General features: G+C 43.6%; 1 protein-coding gene across 2 annotated transcripts in view; it reads left to right on the top strand.

Moving 5' to 3' along the window:
• Sec24d (SEC24 homolog D, COPII coat complex component) overlaps positions 1-21,613 on the top strand; it is an 88,915-nt gene extending 67,302 nt beyond the window's left edge. For both annotated transcript variants that reach the window (XM_036191417.1, XM_036191418.1), the window contains exons 14-23: positions 4,243-4,359; positions 5,010-5,180; positions 7,827-7,923; positions 8,040-8,185; positions 8,910-9,048; positions 11,282-11,400; positions 12,592-12,771; positions 14,443-14,634; positions 16,546-16,635; positions 20,801-21,613. In XM_036191417.1, coding sequence (XP_036047310.1) covers positions 4,243-4,359; positions 5,010-5,180; positions 7,827-7,923; positions 8,040-8,185; positions 8,910-9,048; positions 11,282-11,400; positions 12,592-12,771; positions 14,443-14,634; positions 16,546-16,635; positions 20,801-20,941 — 1,392 coding nt within the window. In that variant the 3' untranslated portion in view covers positions 20,942-21,613. The remainder of the gene's footprint in view (positions 1-4,242; positions 4,360-5,009; positions 5,181-7,826; positions 7,924-8,039; positions 8,186-8,909; positions 9,049-11,281; positions 11,401-12,591; positions 12,772-14,442; positions 14,635-16,545; positions 16,636-20,800) is intronic.
• Positions 21,614-27,271: the final 5,658 nt, after the last annotated feature.

Below are 27,271 nucleotides of genomic sequence, written 5' to 3' on the forward strand. Positions count from 1 at the left end.
GAAGGCATTTCAGAACTGGGCTCCCCACTTGATTTACACCTTTTATTTCTACCAGATAGATACCAAGTAAAAACTTTATATGTATATATGCATATATAATTATATGTGCTACTAATTATTCATATAATTATTATATACCACTGATATATATTATATTCTAATTATATGCATATGTCTGTATATAATTCACATATATGTAGAATTATTAATAATACACTTCTTAAAGCAAACATAACAGATCAAAATTAGCAAAAAATGTGTACATTTGTCACAAAGATAAACTATGGCTGTTTGGAAAGTCTTGTGCATGTTCCTAAATGCCCTTGAAATACTCAACTAAGGGCTTTAATGCTTTTCTGTTGTGCTGTGTTGTAGTAGAATATTATTTTAAGCTGTGTTACTTTTGTTTGTATTGCATTGTTTAACTCTTCGAAGCTGTGTTACTGTACCTGTCTAAAACATCTAATAGCCTAATAGAGACTGGCCAATAGCAAAGCAGGAGAAAGGACAGGCAGGGCTGGCAGGCAGAGAGAATATATAGAGGGAGAAATCTGGGAGGAGAGAGAAATCTAGCAGCCAGAGAAGGAGGAGGACTCCAGGGTCCAGCCACCCAGCTACACAGCAAGCCATGGAGTAAGATTTACAGCAGTAAGAGAACGGGAAAAGCTCAGAGGCAAAAGTAGAGGGGATAATTTCAGTTAAGAAAAACTGGCATGAAACTAAGCCAAGCTAAGGCTGAGCATTTATAAGAAATAATAAGCTTCCATGTGAGAACTTATTTGGGAGTTGGGTGGCAGGCCCCCCAAGAGAGCAAAAACAAACAATAACACTATGTTCACAGCATCTTCCAATCTTAGCCTCTTTTTTTTCCTCCCATGTAGTAAAATCTGTATTTAGCCTCTGACACTCACATAAATCAATTACATTCAAATTGCTGACAAGATTGTTTATCTAAGCCAAATAACTTGATAAATAAACTTCTCTATAAGAATTGGGCCAAAGGGGTGCTAGAGAGATGGTTTAGTGGTTAAGAGTACTTGCAACTCTTGCAGAGGACCCAAGTTCAGTTCTACACAGTGGTTCACAACTGCCTGTAACTCCAGAGGATCCTGTGCCCTCTCCTGGCCTCTGTGGATACTGCATGCACATGATGTACTTAAATACATTCAGGAAAAACCTTCAAACACATAAAATAAAAATAAGGAAATCTTTAAAAAAAAAAAAAAAAAAAAGAGTTGGGCAAAGAGTTGAATATACATGGGTTTCAATGGTTATACCTGAAATGTATTACTACCTGAATACAGGGGTTCAATCTACTTTGAGATCATTCACAATCAATACTAAAATTCAATTTCAAGATCTATCATGACACTCCATTTATAGACTGTGCAAAACTCTTAAAGAGGGAAAGACAGACCTGATGTGAAGCGGAGAAGTAAAAGCATCTCTTCTTCGTGGATCCTTTTGTTTCCCGGAGGCCGTGGCCGTTAGAGGGTGGGAGGCAGTGTCATGATCCCAGAAGCTGATCTTTAGAATGGGCACACAGTGACAGAGGCAGCTGGCTGGTCGCTAGTACAACAGTCTCTTAGACGGAAGAACGTTGAAGGTGAATTGGAAGCAGAGTTCTTGAGGCTCGTCCCGGAAATCAGAAGGATGAATGCTGTTCATCTCATTCTGAATGAGTCACTCTTGTGAGCACAGTTGAATTTTGACAAAAACATCAAATTTTGTAGGAGTATAAACCATTTGCCAGATATAAAATGCTTTATAAGGCTATAATTAGTGAAGCTATAACTTTAAAATAGGTTGAATAAGAATAAATAAATATAGCTACTGTATGTCTTACATGTGTATGTGTTGTATTCTTGTAAGTTTTTTTGTGTATATATATATATGTGTGGTGTATGTGTAGAAATGTGAGCATATGGATGAGAGAGAGAGAGAGAGAGAGAGAGAGAGAGAGAGAGAGAGAGAGAGAGAGTGTGTGTGTGTGTGTGTGTGTGTAGACATGAAGTTGTCATCAAGGGTCTGCCCAGATCGCCCCTCCTCTCCCCTTGGAGCGGGATTTCTCCTGGACCTGAAGCTTGCCAATTCTGGCTAGTCTTTTCTGTTTTTCCTAATTGAGTGCTGGGATTACAGGCATCCAGTATGCCTACCAGTTCTCTATGTGGGAGTTGGGGATTGGACTCAGGTCCTCACATTTGAACTGCAAGCACTGTATCCTTTGAGCCGTCTCCCTAGTCCAAGCTACTCTCTAGTTTACAATGCTGAATGTTCTAACGGGCCCTGGGTAGGTCTTGTTACTACTCATTTAAGCAGACAATGAAGTATGTTTATCGTAATCAACTGAGCCACCTAAGTCTCCTGACTCTTGTGTTCTGTGGTCACTGTGTCTAGGTCCTGTGTGGTATGAAGGATTTTTAGAGGAGTTGAGTGATTTTCCTGAAATCACAGAGCTCACACAGCAGCTAACATTCTAACCCTTAGCCTGGAGGAACTGGGACCTGTGGTCTGTGTGGTACAAAGTCTAGCGCCTCTGTGACTAGACAACGCCTAGATGGGGTGATAGTGAGTCTCTGTGGGAATTGGGTGGCCCAGACAGGAGACATTTCACTTTATATTTTTGAGAGCTGAATGTGTGATTGTGAGAAATATTTTTAGTTTGATCCAATTAACACAGGAAGTCTCCATATGATGTGATTTTCACTTTCCTTTTTAAAGTAAATACTAGATACTGTCTTGAAAGCAGAAAACAGAAGGGAGGGTCATTTAAATTTGAGGGAAAAGCTGGTGGTGACCGTTCAGATACAAATGCAGGCTGTTGCTTTTGTGGTAATTTTAGTGCTGAAGAACATTCTAAACCTACTGAAAAGTAGTAGATAGTTTGCAAATGCTTTGTTGACTCAGACTCGCTGTGGATAGTGCTGGATTCATCACATTTCTCCTGCACACACCCCCAGTCTCCTCTCCCTTCTCCGTTTCTTTCCTTTCTCTGGCATCTATGCTGCTAGCAGGTCATAGGCATGTATGGCTTTCTGTGTGTATACAAAGCACAGGAGCCAAAAATGAGAGAAAACTTGCTGTCTTTCTGAGTCCAGCTTATTTAACTTAATACGATGATCTCCATTTGCATTCATTTCCCAGCAAATATTCTCCTTCTGTGTCATAGCTGAATAAAATTCCATTGTGTGTATGGACTACATGTCCTTCATCATCTGTTGGTGAACACCTAGACTGATTCCGTTACTTGGCTGCTCTGAACAGTGCTGCCATGAACAAGGATCTGCAGGGATCACTGTGGTGTGTGGACTCAGGGGACTGTGTGTGTGTGTGTGTGTGTGTGTGTGTGTGTACAGTACATATATATGTATGTATACGTACTGTATCTTTGTCATCAGGCGAGATAATGTCACGTTAAAGAAAAGAAACAAATCCATGGTGTTGTTTACCCGAGAGTGAGCCTGACGGGATTGGAAGAGCTCTGGCCTGCTCAGGCCTCCTAAACAAAGGCCATTCTCTTATTCATTGAATAGCACAGCAACTAGGAACTTACGTCTTGATAGGTCTCCTATAGATGTTTTACAAGAGAGGAAACTGCTTTTCGGCCCTACTGACCCAGAACAGTACACAAAGCCACAACCACATGTTACCAATCGATCCTCACATGGTTTTTCTTCTTTTAACCCCTTTACGTTGATCTCACTGCCTCTCTGCTTCCAGTGAATAGTCTCAGGTGTGACCACCACATCTTAACCACACAGCACTGTCCTAAGTCAGTGGTGTGAGTGGGTCACCAAGGAGAAATAGAGCATTTAGATCAGGGAGTTCAAAGTATAGAAAGATTAGTTACATTGTTGTTTTCAAAGGTCATTTAATTCTGGACGGGCTGAGTGCACTGTATGTAAGCAGAATGAATACATCATGATAAATGATCTCCAAGCACATTATTAACTTGGTTCCAGGTGGGGTGAGTTTGCTTTGTAAAGGCAGTCTACAAGCAGTATTTCTCAGAAAGCTCATTCCCGCGGTGTGGTTTTCCGTCACTGGAGGGACCTCCACACCATTTTCCTCAGACTTGACTGGTTTGCATTCTAGAGACAAGCAAGAGGCCCCATCCTCAACAGTAGTTTGCTCTCTGTTTTCTTTGATACCTTTCTGACTGGAGTAAGGTGGACTTTCGTGTATTTATGATTCTCTTAAAGTACAGCTGTACCAACCCAACATTTTGTGTGATGTTTTTAGGCAGCAGAGTGCCCTGGAAAGCTGTTCATCTTCCATTCCTCCTTGCCAACTGCAGAAGCACCAGGAAAGCTCAAGAACAGAGATGACAAAAAGCTGGTGAACACGGACAAAGAGAAGGTACTTGGGAGCGGTCACTCTCTGAGGCGTCCACTGAGGCGTCATTGAAGGGGTCCCTCACTCCCTTAGAATTCTGAACTGTAAACCATTAAGGAGTTGCATATTGCTAGGGAAGCTGATAGTGGACACATCTGAATGGAAACTGTAAAATGAGAACTTTAGAGAAATGGAAGGGGGGGGGGGTTGCTCAAAGAAGAGACAGTGGAGAGGGAAGATGGATGCACTGTGGCATCCTTCCCCTGAGGAAGAGACACTAGTCCTGAAGCGAAGGCCCCAGGTGCAGAAAAGAAGCCTTCACGCAAACCCGAGCCAGTGTGGCAGCCAGGAAGAGCCTGTGGTGTGGAAGATAGCTCTGACTGAGGTGCACACCCCTCAGTCACACAGACCATCCAGTCCACAGGGCGCTGTCCAGGCCTGTGGGCTAGGATGGGGGCAGGACAGCCCCGTTAGGGGTGTTAGAGAATCAAATAACCTGAAGTACCACCAACGATTTTATTTCATTAGCCCAGTCCACTTAATGGGAGGGAAAAATCCCATATTTTCCTCATTTAAAATTTCCAATTAAAACAATTGAACAGAAAACTTAAATTTTAATTAAAAAAAAATACCGCGTGGCTTTTCTTTTCATTTTCTTCCATCCTTTTCTTCAGATGCTTTTCCAGCCCCAAACAGCTGTCTACGAATCTCTGGCCAAGGACTGTGTGGCCAACAGCTGCTCGGTGACCCTCTTCCTCTTTCCCAGTCAGTATGTGGACGTGGCTTCCTTGGGGCTCGTTCCTCTGCTCACGGGAGGAACGCTTTACAAGTACAATGCTTTTCAGGTAGGGGCAAGCCATCTGTTCTTCTGTTGGAATTTGACTGTTTCCTTAAAATACACTTTGTCTTTCTCTCTCTTCCTCTTTCCTCCTCCTCCTTTTTCTCCTCCTTCTCTCTCTCTCTCTCTCTCTCTCTCTCTCTCTCTCTCTCTCTCTCTCTCTCCCTCCCTCTGGTGTATATGGGGTTGTGTGGATGCAAGTGTCACTGAGAGCTTCTGGTGGTCAGGGCAGACATTCAGGAGTCAGTTCTCTCCTTCCACCCAGCTGAGGTAGAGTCTCCCTTGTTTCTGCTTGTGTGCTGTGCAGGGCCCTAGGCTAGCTAACCCATCAGGCTTTCTGGGAATTCTCTCTACCTCCTGTCTCACCATAGGGGTTCTAGAAGCCAGAGTCACAGCCTCGAGCTACCACACCTATTCATTGTTGCCTATTTTATGTTTTTACATGTGGGTCAGGACCAAACTCAAGTCATTAGGCTGGCACAGCAGGTGTTCTTTTAAGGCCTGTGCTGTCTACCCAGTCCAGTTTAAGTTGGATGCTTAAGTTCATGACTTAAGAAAGTTGTGTCCCGTTGTGGACAGCTAGCAAAAGTAAGTTTAGTAGATATAAAACCATGCATGTCTGATTGGCTTCCTACTAATTTTAGCCACACATTGCGCTACCCCAGAGTTGACTATTAATGTGAGCTTTGCTGTGGGGGAAATGATACTGTCTATAAGAGACAGCTAAGATAACGTGTGAAAACATAAGTGCATCTTTGTTTTAATTTGTTGGAATCTGAGGTGGGTTCAGTTCATTACACCCTGCTCTTCCACATTGGACTAACGTGCCTCCCCTCAATTTGACAAAGGCATACACCCCAGTTTAGGGTAGGCTTCTCTTGTGGACAGTTGTGCCTTGAAGTCTTGCTGTATTTAGGCACAGAGAATGGGTGCTGCTCCAGGAGCACCCAGAGCCAGGCCACTGATGTTTGCGCTCCCCAGGGCAACTGATCATAGAGAGGCGTTTCCCTAACAGAAGACAAGTGTTCATGCTGTTTTAGCTTAGGACTGACTAAACATCACCTAGTTACATGCTCGTATTGGAAGTTAAGTAGGAGGCTTAGTGATACCAAAGACTGAAAATGAAGTAAGTTAAAAACAAACAAACAAACAAACAAACAAACAAACCTGTAAGAGCCCTTTGAAGACTTCTGGATACACATGTCATTGCTAGTACATTAGAACATAAGGTCTTAATAATGATAAAATTCAGACACTCATCTGGTCGGAATTCAGGATGTTTGAGGCATGGTGCAACTGCTTCAGCTCATTCTCTTGTGAGGGAAATCCATGTGATCAGAAACCTCCGACTTTGTTCCTTGTTCAAATCCTGGCTGAGGAAGTGCTGGGGTCCCACGTGGGTGAGGCTGTCACCTAGTGTCACAGTGACCGAGGGCAGGGTTGACAAGAGGCTCTGGACCTCACTGCTGTTGATGCCATTCTGTGTTTCCAGTGGTGTGCAGTTCTGTGGTTTTTGGTAAAAAGCCCTTTGCTTGTGTGTCAGTATACCAGAATTTACTATTGATTCCATTGATGTTATTAAAAAGGAAGGGTATCATCATCCAGCAGAGGAAAACCCTCTGCGATTTCAGTAAGCAGAACATTTTAAAACCAGTGTTAGTGTTAATTCGCTTCAGCTTTTATGTGCATTGTTGTAGACTGAATCATATCTTAGCATCTCCATCTTAGCTTTAAAAGTAAAATTTTTAATGGTTTCTTCCATTAAATACTATTGCCAGATGAAAATGATGGTCAAGAATGAGGTCAGGCATCTGGTGTATACCTGCAGTATCTTTTATAAGGACTGTCTGTGATGTCGCTGTCTCCTTTCCTCTTGGGGATTGGGGATGTGGGAAGGGGGGCAGGGAGGAGAGAGGAGAGAGAGTGGAGAGAGAGAGGAGAGAGAGAGGAAAGAGGGGTGAGAGAGAGACCGCCTCTCTGCTGCCTGTCAAGCAGCAATGGTAGGAATCTCATAAAGGCTTACTTGACCAGGTCAGAGATACAGAGATACAGCATTGGCTGCTGCCTCTCAACTAGGTAGTGTTCTAGGTGAGTCTCAGCTCTGTACTATATGATTATGTACTCCTTTAGTATTGCTCAGGTGTGGGCTGTGAACAGCTTTCAGAAATACGGTTTAAAAGAGTAGGGAGAGTTTATTCTCCAGACTCCATCTGAACTCTGACTGAGCTGCTAACAATAAATATGGTCAAATAAAAGACCCCATCCCACTGCTCCCCTCCCCTCCACTGCCACCTCCATTACAGTGTTTTCCCCAGCCTCGCTGAATATGTTAATCAATGCATCATTTCCCATGCCTAACACCAAACCCTGAGTGAATTGCTTATGCTATTTCTCCATTTGCAAAGCAAAATTAAGTCATCTTCCCATCTGAATGCTCTGAAGATAAAAAAGATAGGCAAGGGTTAGGAACTCAACTTGGAGTCACTGCCCAAAGAGGATATATTTTCACAAGATTATACGTGTACATGAGATATATATGTAAGTGTGCTAAATCAAAATATAAAAATAATTATTTTAAAATCAGGTAAAAGTAATGTGTTTGCAAGTCTTCTACTGCCCCCTGGTGGCCACTGATCACATTTTTATCTTTTAGGTAAATGTGGATAGCCAGCAGTTTTTGAATGACCTCCGAAATGATATTGGAAAGAAAATAGGCTTCGATGCTATTATGAGGGTTCGTACCAGCACAGGTAATTATCATTTATATCATTTCACGGCTCTTCTGAATAATCATTTTCTCTTTAACAGCCCAACGAAGAACAGCGAAATTCAGATAAGCAAATTTCCCTTTCTTCCTGCTCTTTAGGTTTCAGGGCCACTGATTTCTTTGGTGGAATATTTATGAACAACACCACGGATGTAGAAATGGCAGCCATCGACTGTGATAAGGCCGTGACTGTGGAGTTCAAGCATGATGACAAGCTCAGTGAGGATGTGGGAGCCTTGATCCAGGTGATCAGGCATTCCCCCAGCCTTGGTTTCATGCGGCCAGATGTGCGGCATCTTCCCAACAACACTCTACTCGCTTTCCCAAAGCAGGAACCCTTAGAGTACTCGTGTGTGCTTTATCCCCAGGTTGATACATAGATGCTACTTAATGTGACAGGGTGATCATCAGCCAAGCCAAGCGATGTGAAGTGTCAGGCACCACCAAACTTGTTTCCTCAGTGTCTGTGTCCAAGGTCCTTGCAGTCATATAAACCACCCCCATTAGTTCATTTTCGCTAATTCACCCCTTTAAAGGTGCTGCCTCCCTGGCCTTTCCTGGGGAGGACCACATCCCTTGTTTGTCCAGTACCAGACAGTCAGCCCTGAAAACATACATACAAGTAACATTATATGGACCGAACAGGTTGTATTCAGGAATAAATAAGTATATACATAGATACATACAATAACAATTAGTGAAATAAGAGGCCCCGGAGTTGAAGGAGAGTGTGGAGGGGCATATGGAGAGAGGAACAGAAGGGAGAAATATTGTAATTGTATTAATCTCAAAAATAAAAAAGTAAAGGTCCTACCTCCAAGGAAGTCATATTCTGAGGTGCTGGGGATTAGAACTTCTGCCTGGGGCGGGGGTCACAATTTAGCTTCCATCCTGTGCATGCAAATAGGATCCGATGAGCTTGTCTGGATCTGGCCCAGTAATACTTGTGCCTCAACATTGCTTCTGCAGTGTGCTGTGCTCTACACGACCATCGGCGGTCAGCGAAGACTTCGGATCCACAATCTCGCCTTAAACTGCAGCACCCAGCTAGCAGATCTCTACAAGAGCTGTGAAACAGATGCCCTGGTCAACTTCTTTGCCAAGTCAGGTAGCGTCTTGCTAATCTCATAGTCTTGTATAATACTAGAGGACCAGCCTCAGTATTATACATCCCAGGGGCTCGGGAGAGAGGACTACTAATGGCGAGGACTATTTTCAGGAAGTAGAATCAGCACACCGAGCTCCAGAGTCCACTTGCTTTAACTCCTCTGGCATAACATCCTATACACACACAGCTTCAGTTCTGTTCTTGTGCCTAGCTCCTTCCTTGCCTGATTTCTCTCTACACTTATCTAAGTTCTATCTTAATTCTCCCGTCTTAATTCTGCCTCATCTAGGTCCTTCTCACCTTGTTCTTACCCAGTTAGGACTTCTCATCTGACTCTTCCTCATCTTCCATCTCGTTCCTCTAGTACTCTCTTCTAGCCCTTCAGTCTAGTTCTTCCCCATCTCAGTTTGTTCCTCTCAAGTTCTTACCCGTCTAGTTCTTCTATTCTCTTTTCTCTTCTCCATCCCTCATGCCCTGGAAGTCCTGGTATATAAAGCCAGGCTTCCAGGGTCAAACGGAGGGGTGATAATAATCACAGAGAGGGGCAATAACCGTTAATTATCATTTGTAACCCCAAATGGAAGTGACCAAAGGGGAAATGAATTAACTAAAGGCTAAATTCGGGTAGTATCTAAGAAGAGGGAATCTTATGTGCTCAACTATAGTCTTAAACATGATTAGTAGAAAATGTTAAGAATCTATAACTCTAGGTCAATGGGAGAAAATAAAACTGTCTTCTTTTTTCCTGTGGCTCCTATCTGTCCAAGCTATCTGCCGTTTTTTCTGCAGGGTGGGGTAAAGTGTGCTCAGTCGCTAGGCAACCTGTGCACAGCTAGATGCCTCTGGTGATAGTTAAAGGGAGATCTGGAACTGGAGGTAAGGTTTGGGAAAGGAGGAAGTTAAGTTTAATTGGCACATCCACCAGGCTTTCTCAAACAGGTAGCCTGGGTGCTTAAGTCTGTTCTTAGAGAATACAGAGGGATCTCTGCTCAGGTACTTTTCTCCGTCTGGGGATGGACCTGGCCGGGTGCTGCCAATAATGATAATTACAGGGAGGCTTGAACTAGGGTTCTGGCTGAGCATAGCTGTCAGCACAGAAGGTTATCTAAATATTCCTAGAAGTGGTTAGGTAAGGAGTTAGAGGTCTATAAAGTTAGTAAGGCTATAAGAAAGGAGGGTCTTAGAGGTTTATAAAGTTAGTAAGGCTGTAAGAAAGGAGCTAAATCGTTGTAACGTCCACCTGACCCAGGCGGTATCTCCTTGTGGAATTTACCTTAAATCAGGAGACTTTCATGTTGACTGTTATTACTGCTAGTTCTTGAAAGTGGCTAAGGGAGATACCTGATTCCAGAGAAAGCCTTTCCTGAGGCTGTTCTCCAAATACCTGGAATGTGTATGTCCAGAGAATAATCAGTCCACACTGTTAGCCCTTCTTAGGGAAAAGTCAATTGGGAAAACTATGAAGGCACACATGATTTTCATAACAGAAGACAGCTGATATATAACAAGCCAAGTAACACCTCTGGAGGAATTCCTTAATCTCTTTAGGTAGTGACTTTGCCATAACCAGCTGAGTTCTTATGATGTATTCCTGCGGCCCGCAGCATCATAGTGCAGTGATACAGTCGAGACTCATCGGGTAACTAGTCAGAAGCTGGAAAACACTATAGTGGTACAAGAACCAGTAAAGTCAGAGGTTGAAGTGCAGCCAGCTGCAATGGGTGAGACAAGACTCTCGGGCCAGTCCACACAGATCTGGCTTAAGTTTCCTTGCTAGTAAGGAGTATAAGGTGAAGTGTAAGGGTGTGTGAATGTGCTCTCTAGCACAAATGATGTGTACCAATGTTGATTATCTGCGGCCTGACCACTGAGAAGCAGGATGGGTGATTTCTTTGGCTTCCCTTCTGAAAGTCTATACTTAAGGTATAGAGGAGAGCATTTCAGTCTGCAGAAGTCAGGGCCTGGGCAGACAACAGGCTGGCCTGTCTTTTCTGTATATAGAATCCTATTTCTGGTAGTCTCAAGATAAATCTGGGTCAGTGTAACCCTTTGCTGTAATTAGAGCATTGTCCTTCATTGCCTGGATCATCCTATTTACTCAAAAGAGGGCCAGTAGCAAGAACATCCTTGTTTGGTTGTCTCAAGACAACAGCAACTTGCTCTTTGTTATTATTTGAAGAGATCAGTTTCTAAAGCTTTCGTGTCCTTTCTATTTGTGGTTTTGCGCTCCTAGCTTTTAAAGCAGTTTTGAACCAGCCTTTGAAGGTCATCCGGGAAATTCTAGTTAATCAGACAGCCCATATGTTGGCGTGTTACAGGAAGCACTGTGCCAGTCCATCTGCAGCAAGCCAGGTGAGTTCCCCGCTGTGCTGAGCAGCCAGCATGTGCAGAGCAGGTGTGTGCAGCTGCTGCAGCCAGCCTGTGCAGAGCAGGTGTGTGCAGCTGCTGCAGCCAGCCTGTGCAGAGCAGGTGTGCGCAGCTGCTGCAGCCAGCATGTGCAGAGCAGGTGTGTGCAGCTGCTGCAGCCAGCCTGTGCAGAGCAGGTGTGTGCAGCTGCTGCAGCCAGCCTGTGCAGAGCAGGTGTGCGCAGCTGCTGCAGCCAGCATGTGCAGAGCAGGTGTGTGCAGCTGCTGCAGCCAGCATGTGCAGAGCAGGTGTGTGCAGCTGCTGCAGCCAGCATGTGCAGAGCAGGTGTGCGCAGCTGCTGCAGCCAGCATGTGCAGAGCAGTTGTGTGCAGCTGCTGCAACCAGATGCTCTAAAGTAGAGCATGCAGTCAGGGAAACTGAGGATGCAGCTGGGGTGGGAGGGGACCATGACAATGGACATATGTGCCTTTGTAGTCAACATCAAAAAAGAAACCTGGGCTTAAAGTATCTAACCAAAAAAGGTGACAGTCACAACTACATTGTTTATAAACAGAGGAATGTCATAACAGAACAGGATTCTCTTTTGTATGTAGACCTAGATATTTTTTGTGAAATGTGCATGCATAAATGCATCTAGGCATATAAATAGTGTTGACATGAACTGACAGCAGTAGTAACTCTTTAAAAAGTAAATGTAACTTATAATGATGGAATTATTTTCATTTAAAAATTACATATTGGGACATGGTCTCACTATGTAGACCTGGCTGGCCTGCAACTCTCTGTGTAGACCAGGCTTTTTACTTTTTCATGAGTAAGATAGATTGCGAAAGGTCTGGGAAGGTTCCTGTCAGTAAAGTGCTGGCTGCATACTGTGAAGTCCTGCATTCAATCTCCAGAGCCCACATTAAACTCCTGGGCAGAGTAGAGGGGTGTGATCTCGGTGCTCGGAGGCAGACACAGGACAGGAGAGGCCCCAGTGCTCACCAGTCAGCCAGTCTGCTTAACTGGTGAGACTTTGTCTTAAAGGAAGAAGGTCTTCCTGATATGATACCCGAAGTTGTCTTCTGGCCTGCACACGTGTAAACACACACACACACACACACACACACACACACACACACACACACACACAGAATGCTAAAGGCTCATGAAACAAATGTTTTTCTCTTTCAGCTTATACTGCCAGATTCCATGAAAGTACTGCCTGTGTACATGAACTGCTTGTTAAAAAACTGTGTGCTGCTCAGTAGACCAGAGATCTCCCCTGATGAGCGGGCATACCAGCGGCAGCTGGTCATGACCATGGGTGTGGCTGACTCCCAGCTCTTCTTCTATCCCCAGCTCCTGCCTATTGTAAGCATGCGGCAACTGTGTATTCCCTAGCATTGTCTTGGATGGAAAGCATGTGCTGGGCTCTTGGTTCCAAGAAATTCAGTCAAAACGTGCCGTCCAGGCTCATAGCAGACTCTTGGAGCAAGTTGCATGTGCTCAGAGTGGCTGGGGAAGGGTGTGAGGGGTCCAGTTTTGCTGAATTGTTCAGATTGCATCCCTTGTGTCATTCTCGAATTAGTAATAATCAGGTAAGTAGGCACTCTTAGAATCTGTAATCATGTTGGTGCCCGAAAACTTCAGTCGAACTGCACGTCATACAAGGTCACATGTGGAAACATGTGCTGGGGAAATCCTGTGCAGGTGTGAATGATCTGTTTTCATATAACATGTGACTGTCAAGAGTCACCACGTTTATTCAGACTGGCTTTTCTCAAATCATTCAGGGACTTCAGATGAGCACATACTTGAGGATACCTGTGCCATGATTCCTCAAGGGTTCACATGGCAATGCATTCCACTTTGTTGAGGTGTTGTTAACATCTTGATTGCCCAGCACCCTGCCTGGACTTTCAGAGGTCTAGAAGGCTGATAGGTTGTATGCAACTCCTCCTTAGTTTCAGCGGTAACAAATGGTAGGCATTTAGCAACAATGCAGTCAGTGATAACTTGTGCTAGATGCGAGGGTAAGAAATGAATGATTTCAAATGATTGTCATGTAAACTTGGATTGTCAACAATGGGTGGACCAGAGATTAGAAACTGGAGCCTCTGGGAAGCTGCTTTCTTCCTTCATTCTGTCCCTTAGAGGTGCTTGTGTTCTGGGCTTTAAATGTCTAAATGACCACACATTCCTGTCTCTGGATAGGAGGTAGGCATTGGAAGGTTTCTCCCACAGCCCTCCTACCTCCTGCCTTCATGCTGGCTGGGTGCAAAGTCTTGGCTATCCTCACTCTTTTCTCTCTACCTTACATACCCACTGTCAGCAAACAAGCCAGCTCTCCTGGGGGGTCCACAGTGGAACTACTTTTTGTCCGTTTGTTGCTACCAAACTCAAGTGGAATCGTCACTGTGCTCCTGCAGTCTCAGCCTAGTGGGTCTCCTTGTTCCCAGATCGCTCTTCTTCTGTCTGCCTGCGGCTCACAGGTCAGGGCAGACTGAGACAGCCACCCCTCTCTCCTCTCCTCAGGCCAGGCCAGGGCATCTCTGGCCCCGTGCTGGTCCCCCTCTGCCCCCTCTCTGCCCCTTGCTAGCTGGGCTTCTCATTTCATGCCAGCTGCACACTTCTTGGCTGATCCTCAGACACCCTAGTCAGGCTCATGCCTCAGGACCCTTGTATAAATTTTCCTCCGTGTCTGGAATGCTCTTCCTTAGATTTCTCTAGGCTCAGCTCCTCACCTTTTCTCACCTGCTGGGGTAGCTTTACTCAAAAACTTACCTTTACCTAGCTACCCTGCCTCCACCACCGACCTTGATGCTACTTACCATTTGTTGTCCATAAAGCTCTTAACACCACCTACAATTATGCATATTTTATTTATTTTATGTCCTATGTCTTCCTCCAAAAGGCAGAGATTCTTGTCTACACCACGTAGGTTTTAATAACTATGTACTGTAAGGGAGGGAAAGGGGGAAGAGAAAGTAAATGAAATCGAGAGAGGAAGGAGTTCCTGAGTCTCTCACTTTGCCCCAACAGCACACATTAGATGTGAAAAGCTCAGCACTGCCTGCCGCTGTCCGCTGCTCCGAGTCCCGACTCTCCGAAGAAGGAGTATTCCTGCTGGTCAATGGCCTGAACATGTTCTTATGGTTCGGAGTGAGTAGCCCACCAGAGCTGATTCAAGGAATATTTAATGTGCCATCATTTGCACATATCAACACAGATATGGTAGGTAGTCTTCAGTTTTTATGATAAAATACAAACATAAGTTCTTAAAATTTATGTGCAGTTTTATGATACAAAGAAGAAAACCAGTATGTGTTTATGTAATTCTATACGAGGATCATATTTTGATGAATAAAATTAGAAAATGTAAAATAATTTACTGAAGTGTTGAAGTAAACATAGCTTCAATAGAAACTGATAATACAGAGGGCCAGAGAGATGGCTCAGTGGTTAAGAATGCTTGCTGTCCTTGCAAAGAACCTGAGTTCAGTTCAGGTAGCTTATAGCTGCCTGTAAGTCCAGCTCTAGGGGATCTGACATCCTCTTCTGGCCTCCATGGACTCCTGCACATATGTGGCATATGCAGACAGACAGACAAACCCACATTCATGCACACATTCACGCACACACCCATTGACAACACTTCCAGATCCCTGCTGTTTGCCAGTGGGTATTCGCTGTATGTACTTTAAAACCATAGTTCTGTTTCCCTGTCTTGACACATTAGTCAGGTAGATGCTGCAGCAGTGGGTTCCTGATGAACTAGTGATGCTAGGGGCAAGTTCTTGACACATTAGTCAGGTAGATGCTGCAGCAGTGGGTTCCTGATGAACTAGTGATGCTAGGGGCAAGTTCTTGACACATTAGTCAGGTAGATGCTGCAGCAGTGGGTTCCTGATGAACTAGTGATGCTAGGGCAGGTTCTTACAGGTGATGAAGTCAGAGGTAGAGCTGGATTTAGTTTTCAACTTGGTTTTCTTCATCCTTGCCGCCGAACTGCCTGTTCAGTTCCCTTCAGAGGTATTTTGATACATAGTAAGATGAATGAGGCACAAAATAAAAAATCACACAAAGCAGAGTGTCCCCAACCCTACCCAAAACCCCAACTCTCCCTTTCTGTTGTAATCATGACAAAGGAAATTGTGTGCTGATGAAGAAATGAATAGAAGTATCTATTTTCAAATGTCTTAGGAAAACTCGGCACTAGCAGGAGAGTTAACCTGTGTTGCAGACTTCCTTGTAGGACCTAAGTGCACATGAAATAGGGGTCTCTCCACCACAGAGCAAGAGTCTAGGGTTTGAGCTTTTATCATCATACCTCCTCACAGGGTTTCAAAAAATGAAACAAAACTAAAACCCAAATAGGGTTATTTTATTTTTAGGCTCATTTGGCTCTCTGAGATATGTGTTGTATATTCAATATTATTTCTTGAATAAAATGATCCACCATAATACCATAAAATAAACAATGGATGGAGTGTGAGCATTAGTGACAGATGCTCTGCCCTCCTCAGAACTCCTGTGAAATATTTTGGCCATAATCTTTCCCCTAAGATTTGAAGCTTTACCATCACGCATTCTCATCCTCCCTGGTGGCTAACTCGTGTGTTGATTGGATCTTGGTATCTCCTCACTGAGAAAGCAGCATTAGCACCCTGTTCTCTTACATGAAAAACTCCAAGGGCAGCTGTGCTGTTTTCCAAATTAAACAGATGTCATGGAAGTGTAATATGTAGCATTTCCTTGGCAACCAACACTTGCTGGTTACTTCAATGTTGGAACGCATTTCCTAAAGAAGGTAAAGGGATAGAGACATCCTTTTCTCTCCCTTGAAAGGGTTTAATCCCCTTCCTGAGAGATGGTCCAAAGCTGCCCTCTGCATGAATCACACCTGTTGCTGCATTGCAAAGATGACCTGTATTTCCAAAAGAGATAATTGGTTCATTGGTGGAAATGTATGCTAATAAAAATGAGTAATTTATAGTTCAGTTTTCCATGTTTTCAGGTAAATGAACTGAGCCAATAAATGGTCTCTGTAGCATTAGAGGGAAGGTTTTAGCAGTTTGGTATCTTGTCTTGCTGCTTCTGTTCTCAGTAGCTCAAGCTGTACTGAAATTGTGCTCTTACATCTAGACATCGCTGCCTGAGGTGGGAAGTCCATACTCTCAACAACTCAGAATGATAATGAATAATATCCAGCAAAAGAAGCCATACTCAATGAAGGTAAACTGAGATTTTTTCCCCCTCTCCCTTCAAGTGTTTATTTAATCAAAAATCCTCTAGATGCATATTCTATAGTTAGATCTCATGATCTTTGATGGAAAATTCTACCTCTGAACATGTCTGTCTACTTATTAGGCACAAACTCAAAAATCACCAGCTTTGACCATGGGTTTTCTTACTAGATACCAACTTAGTGATCATGATGGTCTTCCTTAAGGTGTAAAAACAACTGTTGTCATTAACAACCTTTGAAATACCTTCCCTTTGGGCACCTAATGTTATATAATGATAGAAATATTATTCAGAACATTTGTAAAATGTTTTGTTCTGTATCTGAAAGATTTTACAATTATAGTTACTCTCAACCATTTCATTATTTCCTATTTGAATAAAATTATGTCTTGAATCCAAGAAGGTTGGACTTGGTTGCCAGGTCCAAGCTGCTTGTTCCCATCTCCTGGAAGTTAGGTGCTGGAGTCTCCTGCATTTGGGGCTCTCACTGTGTGTAGTACTCTTTACCATAAGATGTAAGACATCTTAGATGCAGGCCCCTGCATGACCCAGGCGACTGTGAGGCCAGTTTCCTCCTGAAATGCAAACTGGATGCCAATCTTAATCAATAACTTTAACTATAGAAGTAACTCCTGTGTGCAGATAGCAATTCTGGTAGAGCTGAGGTAAATGGAAATATAACAGCTTCACAGTCTCTAGACATGCGGATGAACACTTGACATTCCAGAACTGTTTCCATGCCGTGTGGGTGCAGTGTAAAGCCAGGGGCAGGGGCTGGAGAGAAGTTCAAGTACTCCACACGACACTCCCCAGCATTGGCAGAGGAACGGCATGAAACCTTGAAGTCCCAAGAAGCACACATCGAAAGCCCCACATTGCTAGTGCACAGTGATGATGGTCCCCTTCATCCTGCCTGCAGCGGCTGCAACCCCCTCCCCACGCCCATCAGTCAGGCCATGGAGGTCATCCTGTGCCCTATGCCCTCCTTCCAAGGAGCACCAGGCATTTCTCTCCTCTGCTTTTTCTCCCCTGCTCTACTAAGCCCTGAGTTAAGGTCATTTCGACACTGGTTGTAAAATAAATAGCTGGGGTAAACTTTGCTCTGCTGTGTGACTAGAACAGAAGCAGCTGGAATAGTTCTTGGATTTTCTAATGCATCTGCTGTTACTTTAGATTTCTCTGACTTTCCCAGTTTGAAACGCATTAAGCCTACAAATGTCACAGCTGAAAAGGGACGACAGCATACCTGCTGCACTTGGTCCTTCCATTTCCACGCCCCCAGACTGGTGAGAGCAGGCTTGAGGGAGCCAGCCAATTTAGTCGGCATCTCACAGCTTTCTCAGGGCAGATTCAAGGCCAGCAGTACCATAACAGGGTCACAGCAGTTCCCGGTCCAGAGCCGCAGCTGTACTATGACACTTTCTATCACAGTGTGCTCCCAGATGATGGAAGTCAACTGCTTCCCTCTTAGTCCCTGCCCCTTTCTGTTCTGTGTGCCGCTGTCCCTTCCTATTACCTGACCTAGTTCCTCCCCACCCACTCCTTCGCACAGGGGATAAGCCTGCAACTCTCCCTTCAGGAAGCAGCTGCTGCTCTAGGATTTCTTTCCATTTTTTTCCTGTTCATTATTAAACTACTGTATCGCACCAGGCATCAGTTTATCTTCCAGACTTCCAGAGAAAGTCTGTGCTAGCTCCACCTCCTTCGATGTGTAGATTTGACTCATTAGAGATTCCTCACATGGGACACCAACATGTGGCCGGTTTGAATGCAGTAAGGAAAATGGTTAAAGCACTCCCCATTGATGTCATTTAAGAGCCCAGGTTTGAACTCTCTACTTCTTTCTCCTGTGTCTTCCATCATTGCCGGTCTATCTGTTGTACGAGTCTGAGTCTTTGCCTGCCAGAAGGCTATCTTGTAAATCTGTCTGTCCCTGGTTCTCTGTGTGTACCTGTCTCTAATAAACACCCTCCCTCTCCCATTATTGACAGCGCAGAAAGTGTCATATGGGGAAGGAATGAGGTATCTTTCAGTAGAGTTTTACAAGGGGTTAAGTCACTGTCTCCAACTGACCCAGATAACAAACGGTATTACAAGCATCACTGTTTATCAAGCAATATCCATCTGTTGCTTTCAACATTCATGGTTGCTATTTCTAAAGGACTGTTGTCAGCCTATTTGCTATTTTCAGCAAATCATGTTATAACATACAAACACACATGTATTACTTGTAGGTCAGGGACATGGAAAAGTACAGCTAGGTGTTACCTTGGTTCGTAAAAATTGATTATATGGGAAATCCAAGGCAAGTAAGGTCTGCTGTTATTGTTCTCTCAAGGGCAATTTAAACAAACAGGTTGATTACACATGAGGATAGCAGTCTTAAGTGATCTCAAGGTGTATTATTACCTGTCTTTGAGGTTCAGCAATAGTTCTATTCTCTTAGAATATAAAAGACATTTTCATAATAATATATAATAAATAATGACCCCCTTCCCACTTCCAGAGAAACTGCCAAATTGCTAAAGACAGTGGATTTCCAGGTATCTGGCAGCCACCCAGGGCTGGGAGAGAACAACTTCATTTCTCAAAGTCATGCATGGGCACATTCCTGTATAGACAGATGAAACAACCCCTTGGCATAGTCATCTTCATCATCACTGTTACATGTGGGGGGAGATTAGATCTACTGAGGAATTTGTCTCCATTGAGGAATTGTCTCCATTGGGCCAGCCTGTGGGCATGTGGGGGTGGGGCATTCTCAGGATTGCTAATTGATGTAAGAGGTCCAATCTACTATGGGCAGTGTCATCCCCACGCAGGTATAGATAGAAGAAAGGTAGTAAGCAAGTTTTCCTCTGTGGTCTCTGCTTCAGTTCCTGCCTCTAGGCTCATGCCTTGGCTGTCTTTGATAATGGACTGTAACCTACCAACTAAAACAAACCCTTTTCTCCAAGTTGGCTTGGGGCAGTAGCGAATTAGAACACCCCTTAAAGGAAGTTTCTCCAATGGTGTTTTAAGGTTACACCCTGACCTTGAACCATGGGCATCCTCTTTATGAACCATGGCCTCGTGGCTGTGTTGCACATCTCTCTCCTACTGTACAGATGTGATGGGGGCACTCCTTGTGCTCTCACCAGTGAAGGAGTGGCAGGCGTCCTGGCTCTTCTCCCATGTACAGGACGCGGGAGTTAGCATTTCCACAGGGAATCAGTATAAGCTGTTTGGAGAGTTTCTACATTTCTATACTACATTTTACAATCTGTTGATTCTTGCATTTACAGCACATGCCGATTAGGACTTCCCCTAGCCGTCCATGGAGCTGTAGCTACTGTTGCCATGAGCAGCGGTGGTTGTTTTGGTCTCTTTCTCGTATTTACTCCTTTTCCTCTCTGTCCCTTACTGGTACTCTGGCCACCTCCTGCCTCCACTAGCAGCCATTCCCCATGTCCCCTTCATCTCACTAATGGACCTCCTGCTGCCTGTTGACTCTCTCACTTCCTCCATCTTTACCCTCACATACCGTGTCCTGCAGAAGGCCCAAACTCATGATAGTGGTAACTGTCTCTAATCCCTTACTACCTTCTAAATGTCTGTAAGAATTTGCATGCCAGCTGTCTCTGTACCTCTCTATGTGGCATGGTATATACCAGTCCGACCTGCCCTGTCCTTCCAGATGTAGAGGACAGTGATCGCCATTGTGAAGCTTATCCCCAGAGCCACTCTACTTATGGTAAAGTTTCACTTAGGATTGCCTTTGTGGTTTAAATGTTAGTGTCTTGCTCCTCTCCCAAGTAACAGGCATGGAGCTGGAGAGGTGAAACATACTGCTCTTCCAGAAGACCCGACCCAATTCTCTTCCCAGCACCCACATTGGGTGACTCATAACTGCCTGTAACTCTTGACTCCAGGGGATCTGCTACCCTCTTCTGGACTTTCTGGGCACCTGTACTGATTTCTACACACACACACACACACACACACACACACACACACACACACACACACCTTTTAAAGACCTACAGAATCAGGCGACATGCTGACACCATCATCCAGGCCTCACACTCCTACCATGTTTGGTAGGACTGAATCAGATGAAATGGCCGGACCATATTCAGAATGTGTGTAACCAGCTGTTGTTGGGTTTCCCTAGCTCATCATCGTGAAGCAGCGCGAGCAGCGTGAGATGGTTTTCCGACAGTTCCTGGTGGAAGACAAAGGACTCTATGGCGGATCCTCTTACGTGGATTTCCTCTGCTGTATCCACAAGGAGATCTGCCAGCTGCTTAACTGAGTCCCCTCCCCTCCCACTGAGCTTGCATTTCTGAGGAGACAGACTCCGACTTGGTGCCTACTTTTCCCAATGAGAGTAGGCTAGTTTTAATTTCTTGATCATTTTCAGGATAGCTTGCCAAGACAGCACATAGACCTTCAGCTTTGGTGCTCGGGTAGTAAGCCCGTGGAGGTGTGGTAGTACCATAAATTATGGAACAGTCTCTTTCTGGCTGTCCAACTTCTAATTCCTAAAGCTGACATTTGCATTTCATAAATAGTTTACATAACCATTCACAGTCTCAATTGTCTTTCTTTGTGCTAAATATATAAATTATTTTTCAAATTGTATAGATTCACGGTAAAATTGTCTTGGTTCCTCCCTCTTTTGCTGAGAGGAAAAAGATTTCATTTTTACCTTATACCTAATGTTTTAAAACTCTGTGACTACAGTGAACAGATTTTTTTTTTCAACTTAAGATCTGCATGGCAGACTTTTGAAAACCCTGTAATCTGTCTGGTAGAACAATTTGTGTTCTCCTCTTTTCATAATTATATATTATCTGTTTAAACTATTTTCCAGTTGTTTGTCTATAAAACGGTATCTATATTCTTAATGGTTCTTTGTACAATTTTGATTGTTTCTACCTGTATATAATGGATCTTAACCAATATCAATAAATTACTTCATATACTCTGGCTGTTTTTTATGTCTTTTGAAAATTAAAACAAAACAAAACAAAACAAAAAAACAAGGATAGCACTAAAAGTACATGGCAAAAACTCCCAAACTGGATGGTTTACTGAGAATAAGTCTGGATAAAAAAATTATCTTTGTAAATATTCAGTAATATTCAGCTATCAGGAACACTCCTTGAGAAAGGCATTTACAAGTTATTGCCTAAGACACATCTGGCTGAGCTGCTTGTGCCCATTGGACTCTGCTCTTGGCACCGTGTTAAGTTTCCATCAATGCACATAGTAATAAATAAACAGTTCTCTTAAACCTAGAATGGCTTTGAACGGCACCTGTTCCATGTGTGCCTTCCTCGACTTCATCAAAGAGAGGATGTATAATAACTGTTGCATCACAGTGGATACACACACCTCCCCAGATCTCCACTGTCTTCTGACCATTTCCGCACTTGTTCCCTGCAGCAAACTTCCCATTGTTAGCATCTTTTACATAGGAAGACAGCCTTGTAGTAGCTCAGTACTTCATCTGTGAACACATGGCTCGGAAGGATCATTCATAGGTTGATGGATGCTATGAGCTGAGAACAGCAGACACATTCGCTGGCCTACTAAAATGCCCTCGTGCTAGCGGACTAGTGGGCTGTTCTGCTTGACCTGGATGAGTTTAACAAGAGTCGAAGGTCCAAAAATGAAATAATAATGGAGATGTTTATGGAAAGCAGGTTAAAAACTTAAAGGCATTTGTCATGAAGGGAAGTGGGGTGAAAGCAAACGTGGCCTCAGTGGAGAAGCAGCCAAGGGACTGAGGGACCATGCTGCAGCCCAGCAGAGGGACCAAGCTCAGGCCCTGGAGCCAATATGGACTTCTTGCTCCCACCACTAGCTGTGACATCAGGGTAAGTAACTGTCTCAGTTTCCTATTCATGTGCCAGCCCCTGTCATCCTCCTCTCTCTCTCTCCCTCTCCCTCTCCCTCTCCCTCTCCCTCTCCCTCTCCCTCTCTCTCTCTCTCTCTCAGGAATTCTACTGTCCTGGTTCACAATGTAGACTACCTTTTCCATTTAGGCATTCGATTAAACCGCTATTCTTTATTAATTTAAATAAAGAGCAAACAAAGGTGGCTCTGTCCAAGACCTTGGAAAGACGCTAATTCAGAGAAAACGACGTGATTCCTTGTCCTCAGAGATAATACTCTCAAGACAGAAAAAAGCATCAGTGGGTCAGAAGAGATCTTAAAAGGGGTTATTAGAAATAGCCTGAGGGACTGGAAAGATGGCTTAGAGGTTAAGAGCTCTGGCTGCTCTTGCAGAGGGTTCAGTTCCCAGCACCCATAGTGGTTACAACCATCCAGAACTCCAGTTCCAAAAGATCCTCCACAGGCAGCAGGCATGTAGGTGGTGCACATATATTTATGTAGGCAAAAATCTGAAACTAACATAGAAGTGTCTGGCTAAATAAATAAAGATATACCAAGAATTACTCCAATTATTAATAAAAGGGAATAAGGAACTACTTACCGAGCACTTATATGTGACATATACTTCAAGTTGAGAAAGCATACTATTATGTTCATAAAGAAAATAGCAAAGACTTAATACTCAGAGCTTAGACACCTGGACAATAAGCTCAGGAAGAGTAGATAAAGGCAATTATCAGATGAAGCAACAAGCTTTTTATTTGACTAGAGCTCAATGAGGCAGCCACAACTGGTGCTGTCCTGACCCATATCTTACCAGGATGGAGTTGGAACTTGAGATTCAAGGAGTAAGCTGGCTGACACACTTAAAATTACTATCTACATGGTTCTGAATTTTGCTATAGAATTATGAATACATGTGTATAGTATTGTGGATCGATCACAAGGCTTCAGGAATGACAGACAAGTTTTCTTCCACTGAGCTACATCGTTAGGCCTTTGACTATTAAAGACAATCCAGAAACTGTCTTGAACCACATACTTATTGAATGATAACCAGTTTCCCAAGTCACTTCAGCAATTGCCTCTGTCATTTAACAGCATAAACAACTGGATATACCGAAAACATTTCTTGACCTTTTGCCCTCTGCTTTCACAAAAGGTAATCATACACAAAGGGAAATGATCTCTCCGTCTTCTACACTCTTAAGAACTGTAAATGTGCCAGGCGGTGGTGGCGCACGCCTTTAATCCCGGCACTTGGGAGGCAGAGGCAGGTGATCTCTGTGAGTTCGAGGCCAGCCTGGGCTACAGAGTGAGTTCCAGGAAAGGTGCAAAGCTACACAGAGAAACCCTGTCTCGAAAAACCAAAAAAAGAACTGTAAATGCTTGTTCTTGTGTAGGAGTCTCTAGCAGGTGATGAGAGAGAAAGAGGTCTGCACCTCTACACTGTCTCTCACTGGGGAGGTGAGTGGCTTAGTCATATCACATCATGGTGGGCAACTTCATAATCCACATTGTGTCATACTTGTGTGTTTACCCCAAAGTTTGCCAATTCACATCTTTCAAAGACAATGGTTACCTTTTCCAAGTGAGTAATGTCCCCCCCGCCAATATCTCAGTAAATTTGGCCGCATGGTATTTAGAAGCCAAAAATTACAACAATGGTATCCTCATCTTAACAAATTAAAGTTCACGAGTAGAAAATAAAGCAAAGGATGCAAACAAGCTTGTCAACGTCTACAAATAGGAGCGATTTCACTTGACCATCCAACTCTTTCTTTCTGTGTGACCATCAGCTACTGATGGCAATCAATGTCCACATTAACCAGGTCAAGAGCTTGAGGGAGACCAGCTCCCACTTTTCCTCCCAGGGTACTCTTGAAGGAGAGATGAGAAATATTTAGGTAGAAATATAGAGGGAGATAGAAACACAGGATAGCTGTAGGAGGGTCTGGATCAAAACCCACCAGCCCCTCCTGTCTCTACTAAAGGGCTTTTAAAGGAATGCCAAAAGGTGAAGCCAAAGACCTTCCCACAGCACAGCCCAGTGCAGACCCTTCCAACCACCTGGTAACCACATACATGGTCAAGCCATCCCCTAATGCAGCTCTGCTGTGTAAAGCAAGCTCAGATCTCACTAGGAAACCTTTATGGGTTCCCTCATGAGCTCAGTCACCATCCTTTTACAGACTCAAGGCCAAGGCATTTGTTAAGGGACTCTGTGCTGCTCTAATTTCTTAGGAGTGGAAGAAAAGCAGTGAAGGAAAAAGAAAGTGAGTCATAACATCTACCCCTGTGTTTAAAATTTAGATAAAACATGCCTAAAACATCAATTGTTCCAACATGCAACAAATTCCTAGCCTGCTTCAATTCTGGGGTATATACTTGGGTCTGTGTGCATTTTACACTGTTAAACTTTGAGGATTCTGACTTCATCTCAAGTTGGGAGAGAATCTACTTCATCTTCTGTTCATAATCACCTTCAGTTAAAAGGAAGATCTGTAACACACACACACACACACACACACACACACACACACACACACACACACACAGTGATCATTTGAACATTCTGTTTAGCTCTAAAGACAGTGTTTATTAGGAAAAGTTGTCCAGATCATTTAGACTAAAGGAGTTAGTTTTTTCCTCTGGCAATGTAACAGTGTTCACACCTTAGTAAGTAAGTGATGGAGGGCTTGGAAGCAGGAGTGGTATGGTCATCTGGAAAAGGAGTTTTCTGCTGGAGCAATGTTATGGGAAGTCCTAGATTTATAGCTTCATAACTGACTGTACATCTTGAGACTCTAGCTAAATTTCACTCTTATCAACAAAGGTTAAGGACAGGACAATGATAAAGTCCTACATGAACTCTGCTATTATAGTGTTTTGTACATTTTGTTTTGTTGGTGGTGAGTTTGGGATGCTGGAGATTGAGCCCAGGGCCTTAAACATTCCAGGCAGTGCTCTACTCCTGGCCTCCAGCATGCTTTAAAACATAAGCTGCTATAACTAATTAGAACGTGGAAATCAGCAACTTAGATGGTGTAAAGACAAAGGCTGCAGCCACTCCTAGCGACGGCTGCAACAATCTATTTCACCTCCGTCCACAAGTGGCTTTAAGTGAGAATAATTCGTGGCCCTTTCTTAGCTTTAGCAGAATGGGTGTGTGTGGTGTAAGTTTCTCCACATAAAGGCTCACAATGAAGCTCCCCAATTCACCACAGCTACAGGGTCCGTACAGCTGCTGCAGTATGGACCTAGCCTAACTCTGAATGTGACTGCCTCCCTAGCACTTCCAGCTTTACCTTTCAGAACCTGTTACTCCTGACCACCATCTCCATAAGCGCTAACAGAACAGGATAGTTTTGTTGGGTACAGTAATCTTCACTATAGAACTGTAGGTGATATCAACTACTTCCCTGTGAAGCACAGAGTCTAAGCACTTTAGGCCTCCTCCTTCTCATCCTTTGAAAGACGTGGGAAGAATGGCTGCTGCTAGAAATGGGCACTGCCCTGGCCACACTACCTGGAGCCAAATGCTATGTAATGCCAGGCATGCTGCTCTGAAACTTTAAATAGAGAAACAAAAGGCTATGCCATAACTTTTACTCTCCAGAACAACTAAAGCAACTAAAACCTGTTTTTATAGAACTTTGTGACAATATGAACTCAACAAAGATCCACTGTCTCTGCCCTCCAAGTACTGGGATTACAGATGTGTGCCACCACACTGGGCACAACACTGGAAATGAATGAATTCTAATCTTTCCTCGATCAACTCCAATCTTACTGCTTTTCTACATAAGATGGGCTGTGGATCTAAGCTCCAAACTACAAAAAATCTACTTTCTCTGTGAGATGAACTATGAAGCATATCTGATAGGAGCCTAGGCCAAGGGAACACCATATTGCCACTGTCCTTTATGCCCAGAATTTGGAACATGAGAACCTGATGGAGAATCTATGGAGGGAAGGGATACTCCTTAGTCAGATCTCCTAAAAACCCACCACTGAACCAATGGGAATTCCTACCTTCTCCTTACAGGTCAAATCTGGCATACAGTTTTGCTTTTGGGTAATTTATAATTACTGAAATTACAAACACCATTACAGCAAATATTCTAACCACTTGTGATATCTAAAGGTCGTCTGTACTAGAAAGCACCAGTTGGTTTGAGGAAGCCAAACTCAGCAAGCATTTAACATGTAAGTCTTTCCAGCTGTGTTCCAGCTGTGTTCCATGGCGCTCTTATATACCCATCTTTGACAGGGAGAACTCAAATGCAATCCAAAAGAACTTCACTTTAGGTCAGGCCCTTTCCATTTGCTAACAACAATTGTGTTTAAGGAAAACCAACTCAAATTTCAAAGTTTTAAAGTTTTATTAGAAAAGTTATAGCAAAATAAAAAAGGAGTCACCAAGAACAATAATGTATTATCTCATCTGGCATATCCAAATCCATTCAAGCATGAGTTAAGGTGTGGAAACACAAAAGCATGAAGTTTTCCACAGCCAATGACAACCAGCCCCGAGGAGAGAAATGCACCACAGTTTTAACAAAAGTCAGCTGCAGCTCCATCATCCAAGCTATGTTCTGGAGGGTTCTCTGTAATTGCTTTTACATAAAACGTTTTCAGTAGCAACTTTAAAGATTTATGTCATTTCCTCATCACCAAGCATTTATTCTGTAAAATGTCTAAACCAACCCCCTGGCAAATCTGTTTTCACCTTTGTTAA

Source organism: Onychomys torridus, chromosome 6, assembly GCF_903995425.1.
Source record: "Onychomys torridus chromosome 6, mOncTor1.1, whole genome shotgun sequence".
NCBI classification, from domain to species: Eukaryota; Metazoa; Chordata; class Mammalia; order Rodentia; family Cricetidae; genus Onychomys; species Onychomys torridus.